The sequence below is a fragment of the Felis catus genome, chromosome D2 (assembly GCF_018350175.1).
Source record: "Felis catus isolate Fca126 chromosome D2, F.catus_Fca126_mat1.0, whole genome shotgun sequence".
NCBI lineage: Eukaryota > Metazoa > Chordata > Mammalia > Carnivora > Felidae > Felis > Felis catus.
Window position 1 is genome coordinate 33,461,948 of NC_058378.1, and position 18,411 is coordinate 33,480,358.

At 36.7% G+C, this 18,411-nt stretch overlaps 1 protein-coding gene across 7 annotated transcripts in view; it reads left to right on the forward strand.

Moving 5' to 3' along the window:
- MCU (mitochondrial calcium uniporter) overlaps nucleotides 1–18,411 on the forward strand; it is a 201,092-nt gene that overhangs the window by 136,675 nt on the left and 46,006 nt on the right. The window contains exon 1 of one of the 7 annotated variants that reach the window (XM_045040132.1): nucleotides 16,516–16,563. The exons of the other annotated variants lie outside the window; for them this stretch is intronic. Within the exon in view, the coding sequence (XP_044896067.1) occupies nucleotides 16,531–16,563 (33 nt within the window). The 5' untranslated portion in view covers nucleotides 16,516–16,530. Of the gene's footprint in view, nucleotides 1–16,515; nucleotides 16,564–18,411 lie in introns of those variants that run through there. 7 annotated transcript variants of the gene reach the window in all.

Genomic DNA, 18,411 nt, shown 5'->3' on the forward strand with positions numbered 1-18,411 from the left:
AAAAATCTGGGGGCACCTAGGTGGCTCATTTGTTTAAGTGTTTGACTTCGGCTTGGGTCACGATCTCACAGTTTGTCAGTTCGAGCCCCATATTGGGCTCTGTGCTGAGAGCCTGGAGCCTGCTTCAGATTCTGTGTCTCCCTCTCTTTCCCTGCCCCTTCCCTGCTTGCTTGTGCGTGTTCTCTCTCTCTCTCCAAAATAAATAAGCATTAAAAAAAAAATCTTCTCGGCAAACAAGCAATCCCATATAAATGGGATGAGGACTGGTAGCATAATGTTATAATTTAAACAGTTGCATTTAGCAATTTGATTAGTAAAAACTATTATGCAGCAGAGTTATTGTTAATTTTTTTCTATGTCTTTTCACCACTGTGAATTTATTATTACTTACTGGACCCAGTTTCCTTCATCTTCCTCCTCCAGCATACACTGTAAAATCAGTTTAATTCATAAGCATCCAGAAAATAGTCTTTTGTTGGTTCTCTCCCTTCACCTTCTGTTACTCTGTTGTCTCTCTGTTGCAAAGCAATTAACCTCTGTATATGCATTACATGTGAAATAATTATGGTGACTAAGTTTTTATTTTGGAGTTATACTCTCCTCAGGTGTGTTTGATTCTTACCCTTCTAACTGGCACCAGTTACAGAATACAGTAATAGGGCCCCTTGGTCCTAGCTCTTTCAATCTCATCATATCCTTCCCCTGCAGTGTCAGTATTGTTTGGTTTTATTGACTTTACCACCTACTTAACAATAGCCTGAGGTATGCTGGCTTGCTAATACTTTATAAGGAAACTTAATAGTATTTTGGATAAGCATTTGAATCTCTCCTTTAGGTGTCACGTGCAGTAGCCACTGGCCTTGGATATTAGAATTATTATTGTCTATAACATTTCAGTTATAAAGTAGTTACTATAAATGAGCATTAAAAGAAGTACATGACACTGTTTCTACATTCAAAGGACTTGCAGTCTAATCAGAAAAGTATTGAAAATGTCAGTAAAAGTTGGAAGGAAGTATATTATTTTGTATTAATAAAGTGATAAAGGGAGAGTAGTAGAGACTTATGGACATGAGTGATGCAGAGGGTTCTGACATTTTATCCCAAAGGGAATTAACATTTATTGAGTGCCTTGCGTGTACTAAGTACTTGAATAAAATTCAGTCAAGTAGTAACTCTAATCTCTAAATGTGGATAATATTTTAACTTGCTTTATTCTTTGAGAATTTTGTAAAATGGAAAATAGCTGTTTGAAAACAGGCAAAGTATTGTCCAATTTTGCTCTTGAAAAGAATTAGATGATAGGACAGTAATAGAGCAGAAAACTGAAAAGACTTAAACAGCTTATAATTGTGCGGCTGTGATGAAGTTTTCGGGTGATGGTGGAGGGGTCCATAGCCAATGGCCACAAAAGAATTCTTGAAGGGGTGCCTGGGTGGCGCAGTCGGTTAAGCGTCCGACTTCGACCAGGTCACGATCTCGCGGTCCGTGAGTTCGAGCCCCGCGTCGGGCTCTGGGCTGATGGCTTGGAGCCTGGGGCATGTTTCCCATGCTGTGTCTCCCTCTCTCTCTGCCTCTCCCCCGTTCATGCTCTGTCTCTGTCTGTCCCAAAAATAAATAAACGTTGAAAAAAAATTAAAAAAAAAAAAAAAAAGAATTCTTGAAGACGTCTTTGGTACAAAAAGGTGATTTTATTAAGGCATGAGGACAGGACCTGAGGGCAGAAGAGCTACACTGGGATCATGACAGGTAACTCATTATATACCCTCAGGTTGGGAGGGGGGCAGGGATAAATTAAGTCTCTATGAATTTTGGAAACAAGGTTCCAGGACCTTGAGGGGCTAGCTGTTGCTAGGGAAATGTCATTTATTACAGTTCAGTAAAACCTCTGTCATGAGACCCTTCAAGATGTGTATCAGGGGGCCATAAGCTTGAGTATGATTGCCAGAATGTATCTTGGGGCAGTTGAGATAAAGGAAGTTTCCAAAGGAATTCTTCTGTGTTAAAGTTCCTGGGGGAGGGGGGGTGGGGGAGGGGGAGGGGATGGTGGTGGTGAGAATCAGATAAGGTTAAGCCAAGATTCTCTTTTGCCTCTAGCAAAGTGTCATCATTGAGGCAGCTGAGCTTCTAGAGGGAGGCCACTCCAACTGCTTTCAACGACTTGTCAGTGGGTTGTAGGCAGTAAGGGAATTTAATTTTTCATTTGCCTTAGTTTCCCACATCAGCATGGCAAGCACTTAAACCCCTTTCCTTTATTCTTGGGTAGCCAGGAGTATCCAAGGAATATCACACATATTCCACCTGGGGAGGGGGTGCCACAAGTCTGTACTTTGCCCTCAGTTAGTCCCATGCTCCCTCATCAGCTGTTCTGGCTTTATTACAGATTTGTGATTTAGAATGAAAAGTCCCTCCTGGTAATCCAGGTCATTGTCCTCTTCTGTGACTTCTCAGAATTTCATGTACTTCAAATGTAGAATGATTACGGGAGAGGATAGGCTGAGAGTGAGCAAAAACAAACCATGATCACTCTGTTGTGGTAATAGTGATATTCACTAGTGTTTTGCTAACTTACTCTATGAAAATAAAACCACAAGTACTGTTCCTAGAAGCCACTGAAGTTTTCCTTTGGCCTTCTTGATGTCTATGACTATTTCCATTTTAGAAACTTGAACTCCTTTAACACACCCTGATTATAGAATTGACCAGCTTTTATGTATTGCAATTGTTGCTGAAGATCACTTTGTGAATTATTTAGTAGTGTTGAATCCAGAGACGGAGAATATGATATTCTGGCTATCCTCAAAGAACTTGTGTTGTCAAACCATAGAGAGACAGCATTGACTCCAAGCATTGTCTTAGTGATGCTGTTCAATGACACTTAAACATATTGGCACTGAGAATTATATACTAGAAATAAAAGTAACTTCTGACTCTTTACTGGATGCCATTTCAAAATTTGCTAAGAGAATAGTGTCTGGATCCTAACCAGCATCTCTCAGAATCAACAGCAGAGAGGGATTTAAGTCAGTTTTCATTAATTTGACAAATTGAGGTAGGCCTTTTAATTTGCAAATCATACATGGTTCAACTGAAAAGCTCCTTTGAGGAGATAGCTTTCACAGTAAGAGACATTTTGGTGAGAAGGAAGAGTGGCAATAGAGAAAGAAAGGAGGCAAGAAGACCATTTTTATTAACCATACACACAAATGTCTGTCTCTTTTCTGTAACCGAAACCAATGATACCCATTTACATATTTAGTTAACAAAAGGTAGGCCTTAGGGATTAACATTTCATATAGAAGCACCAAAGAAAATCCTGTGAGACCCTCCATTGGAAGGCTATAGGGGTAGGAGTAAACCTGAACCACTGCCTCTTATTCTCCCTCTCGCACATGCATATTCTCTCTCTCTCTAAAATAAGGGGAAAAAAATGAGAGGCGTAATAAGGAATCACTTAATATTTTACTGGCAAATGATCGAGTAGATATCTCCTTTTGAATGTCTTAGTCATCCATTTGGCTAGGATTTTTAATGAGATAATAACATGAAGGATCACAGTGTTTTGGTCAGTAGTAATTTCCTACCACATCTGGTACATGTTCCTTTTCCGTTTTGTTTTTCCAAATAGTGACATGATACTAGATTTCACACAATCATCTGCCATATAACAACTTAGTATTGAGACCAGGACTTGAACTTTGTACATCAAATTCTATTCCTAGATTCATTGTCCATTCTGCCAATTGAAATTTGATTTTTGTTTATTGCTAAAGCATTCTCCCATTTTTAATTTTCTGACTTCCTATGATCATTACTTCTATCTAGAAGAACTGGTGGGTTCCTGTACTGCAAGAAACAGAGTAGAAAGAAAAAAAAGATCTGTGATGGAAATTAAAGAGCAAAAGGTTTATAAGAGTTTTAAAAACTGGTTTTTTTAATTAATTTTTTTTTTAAAGTAGGCTCCATGCCCAGCGTGGGGCTTAAACTCACAACCCTGACAGCAAGACCTGAACTAAGAGCAAGAGTTGGATGATTAACCAACTGAGCCACCCAGGTGCCCCCCCAAAATTGTTTAAAACCAGAACATTTGGTCCCCAAAGCCTGCATAAAATACAAGATTGATATTTTTCCAATAAAGTGTTCCCTTCATATAAAATGAGGTGGTCAGCTAATTTTAAATTTCATCTGGTGTTTACATATTATGAGTTATATGTAGTAAGCTTTTTAAAGACTATATACTCGTTCTAGGAAACTGGTTTAAAAGCCAATTAGTTATATAACTCTAGAGAGTAAGAATGACCCAGTCCAACCTTTGCTTCCAGTCTTAATAAGATTAATATGCATGGCTGGGTTCTTAATATGAAGTTGATCCTCCTCAGCAGAAGGAAACTCCAGCAAACATGCTTTTTGCTTGACTTTAACTTCACAATGTTTAGGGTAGCAATATATTTTATTTGGAAAATCCTCACAACACTTTCTTGAAGGTTTTGATTTTACAGGGATAGATAGCCCTCCAATCAAGCAAGAAATAAAGTTAAGCCCTTAATTGTCACCCAAAATGTCAGCTTTATTCAGCTGATATTTTTTTGTTTTTGTTTTTTAATTTTTAATATTTATTTTTGAGACAGACAGAGCATGAGCAGGGGAGGGCAGAGAGAGAAGGAGACACAGAATCCAAAGCAGGCTCCAGGCTCTGAGCTGTCAGCACAAAGCCCAACTGCGAGTTCGGGGCTCAGACTCACAAGAACCATGAGATCATGACCTAGGCCGAAGTCAGATGCTTAACTGACTAACCCACCCAAGTGCCCCAGAACTCAAATGGCATTAAAAGCCTCTGGAAATACCACAACTATAGATACTTGGCTATTTTCAATGCACATAGAACATTTGCCAAAATGGACTATGAGCTAGGCTGTAAAGCAACACATTTCAAAAGATTGAAATTATATACAATATGTTCTTTAACCACGGTGGAATTAAGCTAGAAATTATAACATTTTTATAAGAAAATCTTCCAATATTTGAGAAGTACATCAAAGAAGAAATAATAATCCAAACTAACATCCTGTCAGTGCAGAGCCCCACATGGGGCTCCATCCCATGAGCCGTGAGATCATGACCTGAGCAGAGATCGAGAGTCGGAAGCTCAACAGACTAAGCCACGCAGGCACCCCATTTCTTTCTTTTTAATTTGGAAATTTTGTAAACAAAATTACAAAGAATTTTCTTAAATATTCACATTTTGTCATACTTTTATTTTGTTAATGTTTTTATTTATTTTTGAGAGAGGAAAAAAAGTGGGGGAGGGGTGTAGAGTGGGGGAGACCAAGAATCCGAAGCTGGCTCTGCACTCACAGCAGAGGGCCTGATGTGGGACTCAAACTCACGAACTGTGAGATCATGATGGAAGCCAGTTGGATGCTCAACCGACTTAACCATGCAGGTGCCCCCACATTTTGTCATATATCAAATCTTTTTTACTCAGAAAATAAATAATATGTTGTGGTTGCTCCAGCAGCACAGGTACTTTAAAAAAAAAAAAATGTGAAGAAAGTAAGCAATATACAATACAATGAAGTTAAAGCTGCTTTTGTTCCCATCCCCAATCTCAAAGCCCTTTCTCTCCAGAGATAATTGCCATAAAAATGATACCTTCCTATATGTTTAATATTTAAAATTTAAGTATGTTGAATATATTATTATACATGTATATATACATATGAAAAGTAAAATAACATGTTTCTTTTAACTTCTACAGTATTTGTAATTTGCTTATCCTGCTATAATTTTTTTTTTCAACGTTTATTTATTTTTGGGACAGAGAGAGACAAAGCATGAACGGGCAAGGGGCAGAGAGAGAGGGAGACACAGAATCGGAAACAGGCTCCAGGCTCTGAGCCATCAGCCCAGAGCCTGACGCGGGGCTCGAACTCACGGACCGGGAGATCGTGACCTGGCTGAAGTTGGACGCTTAACCGACTGCGCCACCCAGACGCCCCTCCTGCTATAATTTTTAAATCTTGAGACTTATCCAGTATAGATCTATTAACAGTTTTTAATTCTAAGTGAATTTTATTATATGAAATTACACTTAATCACCCATAATATTTATGCTGTTCCAAGTTATAATCTTTTCAAATCAAGCTGATTCTGCCCCAAACATCCGCTCTCGGTTTGGATTATTTTCCTCCCTCAAAGATTGACTTTACTCTGTTGTATTTTAAGATGATAAAGATATTCTCATCTTTTATCAAAGAATAATGTAAGAGAAGCACCTGGGTGGCTCAGTTGGTTAAGTGTCTCACTTCGGCTCAGGTCATGATCTCATGGCTGGTGAGTTCCAGCCCTGTTCCCCGGCTCTGTGTTGACAGCTCAGAGCCTGGAGCCTGCTTCTGATTTTGTGTCTCCCTTTCTCTCTGTCTGCCCCTCCCCCACTCACCCTCTGCCTCTCTCTGTCTTTCAAAAATGCATAAACACTAAAAAAAAATTTTTTTAAGAATAATGTAAGAAAAAATCATGTGAAATTTCTTGTTTAATATCCATAACATTATTGGGAACCCAATATCCACTTTGTTATTCAAAGCCTCCCATATAAAGTGCTGTGTCAGACATTTCTTTCAGAACTTTATTAGAAAGTATTTTGCCCTTCCTGACAAATTTTTATGCTTCTTCCCTTCTTTTAATGAGAATTATCACTGATTCTGTTCTCTTTTTGTCTTGGAAGCCAGGAGGTTGTAATAGTTTTCTATTGTTGCTGTAACGAATTACCACAAACTTTGTGGCTTAAAACAACATCAATTTTTTATCTTACAGTTCAATAGGTTAGAAGTCAAATACAGGTCTCACTGGGCTGAAACCAAGGTGTCAGCAAGGCTGTGGTCCTTTCTGGAGGCCCCAAGAGAGAATCTGCTTTCTTGCCTTTTCCAGCCTCCAGAAGGTAGCCACTTGCCTTGGCCTCCTTCCTTAGCTACATTGGGCAGAATCTTTCTCAGTCTTTCTCACACTGCCATCTGTCTTGTTTTGCATACCCACATCTTCCTCTAATTCTGCGAAGGCCCCTGTGATAACTTGTTTCATCCAAATAATCCAGATAATCTCCCTATTTTAGACTCAGTTTATTAGCAATCTTAATTCCATCTGCAACCTTAATTTCTCTTTGCCATGTACGTGCCCACAAATTCCAGAGATTGGGGCATGAACAGCTTGGGGGTGGGCATTATTCTGGCTACCATAGAGGTTTAGAGCCAAATATGGAGCTTAATTTAGCAGTTGTGAAGGTTTTAGTGGCCCACATACTCTTTTCCCCCAATCTTTGTTTTCTAGCATTTTTGTTTTCTTGGTCCTGGTTTTTTAATTTTAATTTCAGAATTTTTAAAATTAACCACCATTTTATCATATGTGTTTGTGTTGTAGTTGGTTCAGATTCTATGTAGAACCAACAAAGCATGCGGGTTCCCGGGTGGCTTAGTCGGTTGAGTGTCTGACTCTTGATTTCAGCTCACATCAGGATCCCAGGGTAATGGGGTTGAGCCTCACATCAGACTCTGTGCTGAGTGTGGAGCCTACTTAAGATTCTCTCTCTCTCTCTCTCTCTCTCTCTCTCTCTCTCTCTCTCTCTCCCCCCCCACTCCCACTCTCCCCCTTTTCCCTGTTCCCAGTCTTTTTCTCTCTCTCTAAAACAAATAACCAAGGATAAATAAAATAATTTGAAAAATTGGACCCTGTGCATGCGTAGAAAATGAAGAGGATGGGAGTGATAGTGGTAATGGGGATCTCTCTATATAGATAAGGCTCTGTCAGTCTCTCAGACCATGTAAAGTTTGACAGGACAGAGTGTATAACGAAGTGTAAGTGTAACTTGCACTCCCATGTTGCTTCCTTATTTTGTCTTTTGGTTACAGACTTGCTTAGTTTTCTTCCTCGCTAAGGATAAAATAAAAGGGGCAAAATAAGTGGTTAGAAGTCACCTCACATCTTCCTTATATTAATGAAATAAACAATTTCAAACCAAAAGGAGACCTTCTATGATTTTAATTTTTGCTTCAGCCAGTAATGAAAAAGAATGTAGTTACCACTCAAATATAAATATCAGCTTTTTTTTTTATTCCCCTGCAAGGAGAGGGATACAACAGCTGCTATAAAAATCACTCTCTACCCTCCCACGTGCTATGTAATTGTAATAGACTTATACCACGAGAAGACCAAAACATAACATAAAAAGTGAAAGAGCGAGGTAGTCGGTTTGTTTCAGAATTCCTTTTCTATTTACTGTAAATTACTTGACCAAATTAAAAACAAAATAAACACACTGCCTGCATTTCTAATATAAGTGTCCTGCTTAATTGTAAATCTCAATCCAGAATATGAGTAATAGATGCATGTACTAACTGACTGATAATGTTCCTTCAGTCTCTCCAGACTTTATCCAACAGGAATACCATAAGAACAACAAATCTACCTTCAATTACTTAGAGATTTAAAAACATTCGTAAGTGTTATTTGTCTTTAACATTGCCCTCATACAAATAACATAGATTTTGAAAACCTTTCCTCCCTTTATCTTTTTGGAAACAGATTTATTTTAATTTGCTTAATTTTTAAAAATATCCTTAACAAAGCCTTTCTAGGGTATAATTTCAGATCATGAACACATAACTTAAAATTAATTCAATGAATAATAGTCATTAAAGATGCAATGCAAAGAGTAAGATCAAATAAGATAGTTGAGATGACTTTCATATATAATTCAAAACTGAAAATACTCAACCCGGGAATGGTCCACATCCCACATTCTCTGACTCCAGCTGATCTCTCCATCTGTTTAGGGATCACATGGGAACCAATCTCTCAGCAACCAATCCTGGTCAAAACTGCTTAACCAACTGAGCCACCCAGGCACCTCTTGTCTCTATTTTAAAGTAAAATATAGATTTATTTATTTTTCTGTAACCTTTAAAATGCAAGAGGAAAGCTAGGTTAGAAATAAAATACAGTTATCCTAAAAAGATTAGCCTCCATACACTTTACCCGCATACCAACTTTTATTTATTCCTGTTAGGAAAAGACACAGAATAACAGTTTGGACTTCAATACCATGTTTTAGAGGGCATGAAGTTAAGAAAATGATTGAAAGTGTAAAAGATTGAATTCTTTGATTCAATATCCTCTTCTATGAATAGCATGTGTTTCCAGAAATCTAAAAATTATGTTTTGAGACTATAATAAAAAAATCAGCTATCTCAGCCATCAAAGAATAAAAAAAACAACACACAAGGAATAAAACTTTTGTTTTAAAATCTTATTAACCTCGGAGAGCCTGGGTGGCTCAGTCAGTTAAACATCTGACTCTTGATTTGAGCTCAGGTCATGATCTCATGGTTTGTGAGATCAAGTCCCGCCTTGGGCTGTGCATGGAGCCTGCTTGAGATTCTCTGTCTTCCTCTCTATCTCTGCCGTTTCCCTGCTCATGTTTTTTTCCTCTCTCTAAAAAAAAAAAAAAAAAAAAAATTAAAAAAAAACAGGGCATTTTGAAGTTAGTATATAATATATTTATGTTATTTTTTTCTCTCAACTTTTACTATGAAAAATTTCAAACCTACAAAACAATTACAGGAAGAGTGTGATGTATAGTGTTATACCCTTTGTCTAGATTCATCAGTTATTAATATTGTGCCACATTTGCTTTGTTTCACCTTTCTCTCTTCATGTGCAGCTTGTGTATGCACACACACACAGACACACACATTTTATTATTTCCTGATCCGTTTGACAGTATCAGTCATCATAATCCTTTACTGCTAAATGTTTCAGCCGTGTTTTTCCCAAGAACAATAATATCCTCTTGCTCTTATACAAAACACAGAATCTCATTTTACTTTTTCCTAAATCCTGTCTATTACCTGTGTTTTATCAGCATTTAAGAACAAAGGAAACAGTGAGGGAAATTATTAATAGCAGCCACCCACTTCACTTCCTAAGTTATTCACCACTATGTATCTTCCAGAAACCAAGTGTGAAAATGAAAGATAGAAGTTGATTTTCAAACCTAAATAAATACAAAGGAATCGATGGATAAGGCGCCTATAGCATTAAAAGTAGGCCCGATTTCTTGAGATACCACATATAGTTGAGCCATTCCCCTAAATATCTACTGGTATTTATTTTCATAAATTCATAGAGTTGGAAAGGCTTTATATGTATGTTCTATAACCCATTCATTTTACAGATGAGAAAAACTAAGGTTCAGGGTCACATAACTAGAGATGAGACTAGAATCTTGCTTTTCAAACTCTCAGTGTCATATTTTTTCTATTATGTTGTCTCCCAACAAGCTTTAGATGCTTATGTTAGGGTCCTGATGAACAAGAAAGGTAAAATGTCTGAGGGTACTACATCTTTCTCTCTAGTATAACTCGAGTTCCCTTAGAGTTCATCTGAGTGAACTATAGTGGTGCTGCTCAAACTTGCATGTGCATATGAATTTCCTGGTAGTCTTGTTAAAATGCAAATTATGATTAGATAAGGCTGAGGTGGGCCTGAGATTTGCATTTGACATGTTTATCTGATTCTGATGCTGCAGATCCATGGACTATATTTTTAAGTAGTAGTTATCTAGAACCAGCACAGAAATCTCACAGCCCCTATGCTCTAGAAAAGTAGGAAAAAACTACAAAATATCTCAGTTATATAAAGTAATACAGAATACTATAACCCCTGTTTACTCATCATCAACCTAAAACAAAATATTTCTTAAATTTCTTATTTTCCTAACTTTTTATGTTGAAAAATTTCAAATCTACAGAAAATTTGAAAGAGTAATACAATGGGCATCCCTTTATCTAGATTCGCTAATTGTAAATATTTTCCAGTATATACTTTTGTTTTCCCACTGAGCCTTTTGAGACCAATACATTAATTTAGAGATGCAACGACCCCTTTTCCCAATATTGTTGTATCAACAGATACTGAGTTCAAGATTTCCGTGGTACTTTGGAGGGAAATATGAATTTAGGTGATAAAAAATTGAACTTTAAGTCAAAAAGAGCAACCAATGAAGTTACAGCTTTACTCTCAATAAAAACATCTTTCAAACCAGCTGTATTTATTCCTTTAACATTTATTGAGAGTTCATGCTCCAATGTGGTTTGTGTTCGGATTTCATTCCCTTATGTCTAAATTTCTATGCTTCTTTGAATTGTACAAATGATTGTTGAAAGGTACAAATGCTAGCCAGGTTTTTTTGGGTTGTAGTTCTTTGAGGAAGGGATGCATTTACACAACTATAGTAGCTGAAAGTAAAATAGATATTTAATATATATGTGAAAAAATTTGCACTGTGACTATCTCCCAAAATGCTTACAGTAATCATAATTACCTCCTTATTTCCCAGAGTAGTTTAGCAGTAAAATAAAAGTCAGTAATAATTCCCAAGGGAGGGAAACTGGGACATAAAGCAAAGTTGTAAAACTTGTCAAAGATATTAAGGTATAAGGAAGAAAATAAAGACAATGCAAATAAATATTTATTAAGCTTGTGTCTCCTAGGGTATGGGGAGCAGGGTGGGTACCAATATATAAAGAAATGAAAGCAGTCTTCTGGGTGATCATTACTTAGAAGGGGGAGGCAGACATCTAAACAGATATTAGAATACAATATGACAAATGAAAAAAGGACAAAATCTGAGAGCAATACAGGAAAGTTACAAAGGAAATGGAGTTGGAGAATGTAATGAATTTAGAAATGATAGGGGTGCCTGGGTGGCGCAGTCGGTTAAGCGTCCGACTTCAGCCAGGTCACGATCTCACGGTCTGTGAGTTCGAGCCCCGCGTCGGGCTCTGGGCTGATGGCTCAGAGCCTGGAGCCTGTTTCCGATTCTGTGTCTCCCTCTCTCTCTGCCCCTCCCCTGTTCATGCTCTGTCTCTCTCTGTCCCAAAAATAAATAAACGTTGAAAAAAATTAAAAAAAAAAAAAATGATAAAGGAGGGGCGCCTGGGTGGCTCGGTTGGTTGAGTATCTGACTTTGATTTTGGTTTGGGTCATGATGTCAAGGTCCTGGGATCCTGCTTCATGCTGAGTGTGGAGGCTGCTTGAGATTCTCTCTCTCCCTCTGCCCCTCTCCCTGGGTCGCATGCTCACTTGCTCTTTCTCTCTCTCTCTCTCTCTCTCTCTCTCTCTCTCTAAAAGTAAGTGAGATAAAAGAAACTGTAAGAATTAAGAATTTTTGCAAAATTAAAGGAATGGGTACATAACATGATAATATAGAATCTAGGTGAAAAGCGTAAGGGTGTTCACTACAAAATTCTTTCAATTTTGCTGCATGTTTGAAAAGTTTTATAATAAAACGTTGGATAAAATAATAATTTTTTTAAAAACCCAGGTAAGGGGCACCTGGGTGGCTCAGTCAGTTAAATGTCCTATAATCTCACAGTTCGTGAGAGCCTGGAGACTGCTTTGAATTCTGTGTCTCCCTCTGGCTTTGCCCCTCCCCCACTTGCGCGCGCGCTCTCTCTCTCTCAAATACATAAACATTAAAAAAAACAACAACGAGGTAAGATGATATAAAGAGGCCAAAGTATTCTTTTTTGTGTGTGAATGTAGTTTTTTAATAAATAGAAGGGAAGGAACAAGGTAGAAAAGAACTTTCCAGTTCACGGTGAGAAAGGCAGGTTGTCACTTAAGAAAAGGAGAAATTCCTTACTCTGGTATCATTAACATATCCTGTCATGAGACCCAAGAGGATAAACATGCATCCATTAAGGAAAACATAGCATTCATTAAGGTATAAACACATTCCAAATATAGGTGTAAAATTGCCTCGAATACTAGGGATTTAAACTATACACTAAAGTTTTAGTTGTTATTGGACTCTTATTCTTGCACAGTATAAATCATATGTTGTAATTTTGGAGTGATACCAAAATCTAAAATAGAAACATTATTTATCAATGAAGTTTATACCAAATTCTCATAACTTTGTTAAGTTGTGATATACTAGAAATATCACTAATCTTTTACATGTCTTACAAACCTAGTTATTAATTTCAAGACCTCATGTAAGAATTGGCCCTAATGAGCATTTCTTGATACAGTTAAATGGATAAATATTTATATTTATTAGGATAAAATGATCTTTCATCAGTTCATATTACATAGAGTGATATGACATACAACTAGTTACAGTTAAGATTTGAGTGTTCTGGTTATTTTAGTCCGTTGCTAGATCAGCAGTGTTGCAGAAGTTTATGACTGAGGTCTTGCCTTGTATGCTTTTAGGTATGCTATCTTATTTGATCCTCAAAGCACTATTAGTGTGGAACAAGTATTAATTTTAAATAACTTTATTGGTAATTTAGGAGCTAGATTTAATTTCCTAACTCAAAATCTGATGTTGACCAGATGCAACAAAAAGCTCTTCAAAAAAAGTATAATAAAGTCCTCCATATTGCCTTGTTTTATAGATATGAAATTCTCTTGGAAATCAAAGGTATATAAATTGCTTCATGACTTACTTTATAAAGTAACAATATATTCTAGTAGGTAAATGTTGCCTATGTTATAATAAAATGTAGTCACTGTTTAATAATGTTTTCAAAGAGAAAATAATTTTCTAATATTCAACTGTAATATAATTTAACTCACAAAACATTAATACCACCTTCATTTAAACTGCATCGGAAGCTTTGCTTCCTTGGTGAGTTATTGAAAGAAGAATAAAATATGCCTTATATTTAGTATAACCTTTTAAAATTTTTTATGGTACTACCTAAAGAGATTCTCTTTTTAAAACTTCAGATTTCTACTTTAAATATCATAAAGTGTTTATATTGTATAATATCTCTTTGTTTAGAGGTAGTTGTGGCTTTCAAAATACATTATACTTATTAAATGCTTTTCAGTAAGAGTAAGTCTTCAGTAAGAATAAGATTGAAGATTGAGTTTCTGAATATCTTACATTTTGGTAGAACATCAGTCATTCAAATGTTATCACATTTATATTGTCACTTACCCATAAATGAAATCAGCCTTGTGAAGTAGTCAAGTGTGTTGTCATTGCTGTTGTTCATTCAACAAATGAGGATACTGAGACTTAGGGGTGGAAATTCAGGATAGTAAGTTGGAACTGGGCCCAGGGTTTTTGGTGTTTTCCCATACATTAGATCTCGCGGATTTGGAGTCGCAGTGCTTATTTCAGTGAATGGTTAGAGTCGAAGTAGTGAAAAATTATCACAGATGTGATGCTTCAGCAATTATATTATATCAAGGACTTGGAAAAAAAACTGATGCCAAATTGTAGAAGCTATTATAGGTTTTTTTGTGTGTTAAAAAACAAAATTCAACTGAGTAGATTTGAAGATCTAATTGGCTTTATTAAACAATTCATGAATTGGGCAGCATCCCATCTAGCAAGTACAGGGGAGCCCTGAGGAGTTGTACCAAATAGAAGGTAGGTGTATAGGTAGGAGGCTGGTGGGGGCGGCAAGAAAGTTAATTAGCAAAAGGAAAGGATTGTTCCCTAGAGGGAAGAGTAGAGTGTTTTATCATAACAGATTATCTCTTCTTCCTTTGGGGAATGGAGAGGGTTCTGGTGGTGGCAGACTCAGTGGCACCCATTAGAAAATTCCTCATGACCAGTTAAGACTACATTTCTGGGGGAGGTTGAAACTGCAGTTAGACTATATATAAAGCTCTGGTTTGGGGAGTTGGCCTAAGTGACACCATTCAGGGCCTCTGGTTTTCTTTTTAAGAAAAGACCCAGATTTAGACCTTGGCTTTAGACCAACTGAAATAATTTTACAGTGTTTGTCTCTGATTTTTTATATAAAGGGGATTGCCTTCACTTAAATAAAGGAACTACCTTTCTCTTTCTTATTTTCCTTTCTTTTCTTTCTTTCTTTTTCTTTTTTTTCCCCCTTTCTTCTGTTCTTTTCCCCTTATGGTCTAGTGTCTAACTGGCTATGAATATTTTGGGGATATTGACAGGTTATTTAGACTTGACATTCTTCCCAAGTTGCTGACAGAAATGTGTTGCTGAGTTTGCTCTTCTGAACAATGAAAAGTGAGTGTAGGGGAAGTTGCATAATTTATGATAGTAGTAAAAAACTTTAAGTTTTGACTTGAATTTAATAGTTTGCTCTGAAGCATGAGATGTCTTTTTAGAATACTAAAGTTTGATATTTTATTAGCTTGAATCTTATGACTTGGGAAAATTAAGTTACGGTGTTTTGTAGTCTGACTCTAACTTGATAATGCTAGCATTTTTCTTTTCTAAGGGTTAAGATTTAAGAAGTGGTTGTATTACCAGAGCAGATGTTGTACTTTAACTACAAGCCCCTGTTTTTCCTAGAAGTTCTCAAATTACTCATCAAAGATGTGGACTATCAGGACGCGCCTGGCTGAGTCAGTAGAGCATGCAACTCTTGATTTCAGGGTTGTGAGTTTGAGCCCCACTTTGGGTGTAGAGATTACTCGAAAAAAAAAGAAAAAAAGATGTGGACTGTTTTGCACCAAAAGTATAAATCTGTCTTTTCTTTTCAAGGAGCTGTATTGACACCAAATCACTTTGTTCCCTTGGCATTGATATTGCCTAGAGATTTACTCTTTCTCTCATGATTTCTGCAATTTGGGTATTTGCTTTCTTAACCTTAATCTCCGTCTCTGCCTTTGAAATTTAAATGCATGAATAAATACATACCACTTGCCTGAATGTGTTTCTTTTTTAAACTTCTTGAGGGTTTTTTTTTTAACTTTAAGCATCAGTCAAGAATTTATTAAAAGTTTTCTATCTTCTTGTGATTTATTAAGAATATGCAATTAAAACAGCAAAATATATTCAGTCTAGGGGAGTCATGGAATACAGTTTAGAATAGCAATACCTCTTTGGTCTCTAGCACTTACATTCCTCTCCTTGGTTTTTGTCTTTGCTTTGGTTTGGTTGGAATGTTGTTATGGTTGACACATTAGAAAGAAAAAGGGCAAGAGCAAAACCATTTTTGTTTCTATTGGCCTTATTAGACTTTAAGGTATTAGAAGGTTTAAGAAAGGAAAGGACCTATATGTGTGTTTGTGAACACTTCATAAGTAATATTTCATAATTACCAATATCATTATAGAAGTGACTGGGAAGGACTTTGGGAAAGTGATTTATCTCAGAACTACAGAGGCAGGGTTCTACAGCAAGAGTCAGCAAACATTTTCTTGAAGGGCCACATGATAATTATTTTAGACTTTCTGGGCCATAAAGTCGCTGTTCCAACTACTTAACTCTGCTACAACTCCTCAATTCTGCCACTGCAGTGTGGGAGTAGATGACTGAGCTATAGACTGGAAGTAAATAAATGGGCTTGGTTATGTTCCAGTACAACTTTATTTACAAAAACAGGTGGTTGGCCTGCCAACCTATATTCTTCAGCAGCCTACAAATAATATTCATAAGCAACCATGTGTTTATGCAGTTCTTTGCCCCACAAAAACATTTTTTTATTGTCGAGAACTTGCAAAATCATAGAGGAACAGAGGACTTCCCGTTTTAAAATGGCCCGTCAGATTATACATAAATATTCTCAGGTAATGCAATATGCCAGTTGGAATTTCCTTTAAGATACTCTGGGGGAAAAAACTAGATGGATATAGATGAACCAAATTTGACAAAATGTTGGTAAATATAGAAGTGGGTGATGATACATGGAAGAAATTCATCACACTGTGCTCTTTACTTCTTTGTATGTTATGAAATGCCCATGTTAGAAAGTTGCTATTTAAGTAAATAATAGCCTGGTAAAGGCAGCAGTTTTTCCCTTCTCTTGAAATAACCTTAAAATAAGAAAGTGAATAAGAAAGCAAGCTCCATCTTTGCAACCAGAGAGATCTCTGCAATCCTAAAGCACAATATATGAAAAAAGGTTTACCAGACCTAATGAAGATAAAATGGGTATGTGAGAAGACCTTGAGAGATGAGATCTATGGTTCCAGATCCCCAACAAAGCCAAGAGAGCTCAGCTCTCCCAGAGAAGTGGTTGGCCTCAGTTTTTTCCAAAGCGGGGTTCAACACTAACCCTTTAACTAATACTTTCCTCAAAGAAACATTTATTTAGGGATTTTATGCCAATCCAAATAATTCTTTAATATGAAGGCAAAGACATTTTTTAACATGCCAAGTTTCAGAGAACTTTATTCTCATGAACCCTACTTCTACAGGATGAAATTCAGCCAACCAAGACATGAAAGGGGAAACTATAGTTAAAGTATTGGTAGTGAGCATAGAATCCATTGATCTAAAAAATTCAGATATAGCCCCTGTGAATAAGAGGAGACTACTGTATTTACATTTTTAGTAAATGTCAGTCTCATATTTCTGCATGTTTTCCTAAGTGGGAAGGAGGTGGGAACTGAAGTTCACATGAAGGATATAAAGTCTGTTATGCATCATGGTTGTGTTAAGGTATGTCTTGTCATAGAGTCCTAAGTGATTTTTCTTTTAGGGCTCGTGGAATAGAATATGATATCTGGCTCAGAGGCAGATATTGTGTTTTAGTTACTTAATGCCTTCCTTTAATACTTTCTGTGGCTGGGAGGGGTACCTGGGTAGCTCAGTTGGGTAAGCATTCGACTCTTGATTTTGGCTCAGGTCATGATCTCACGGTTTAGTTCGTGAGATGGAGCCCCACATGGGGCTCTGTGCTGACAGTGTGGAGCTTGCTTAGAATTCTCTCTCTCTCTCTCTCTCTCTCTCTCTCTCTGCCCCTCCCCCACTTGCACGGCATGTGCACTCACACTCTACCTCTCTGAAAATAAATAAATAAGCATGAAAAAAAATTTTAAATACTTTCTGTGAATGGGAAAGTATACAAAGGGATAAATATAATCATTTGACAAGTCAGAAACATATTTAATATTCTTTTTGAAACTTAGTTTAATTGCACGAAACTAAATTCCAGATCTAAATCTTAAATGACACTACTCTTTGAGAAGGTAGTAAGATTATGAATGATTTCCTTCTTAGATTAAAAAAAGGAAATTATTAGGGACTCAAGGAGTGAGGCTCCCTGACCAAATTAAAAATGAAAGAAAAAAAAAAGGAAAGTGAACAGAAAGATGAGATTTCTACCCAATAACAGCAAATTCATGATACAGCTACTTAAATAACTGGCTTACACCTGGTTATGAAGGCAATGCATGTGTAAACGCTAGCAAGAAAAGGAAGCACAAAAGCTTCACTTTTGACTGGATAGCCCTTAAGCAAATATTAAGTGTTTAAAAAGCAGATGAAAAAACAGTTTGTGTGATGTGTGTGTGTGTAAATATGTTTGTATAAAATCTTGAAAACAAGCCACAATGTTCATCACTGTTGTCTTAGGGTGGTATGAGTTAGAGAGACTTCTTTAAAGTATATTTTTAAACTTTTCTACAAAGAAT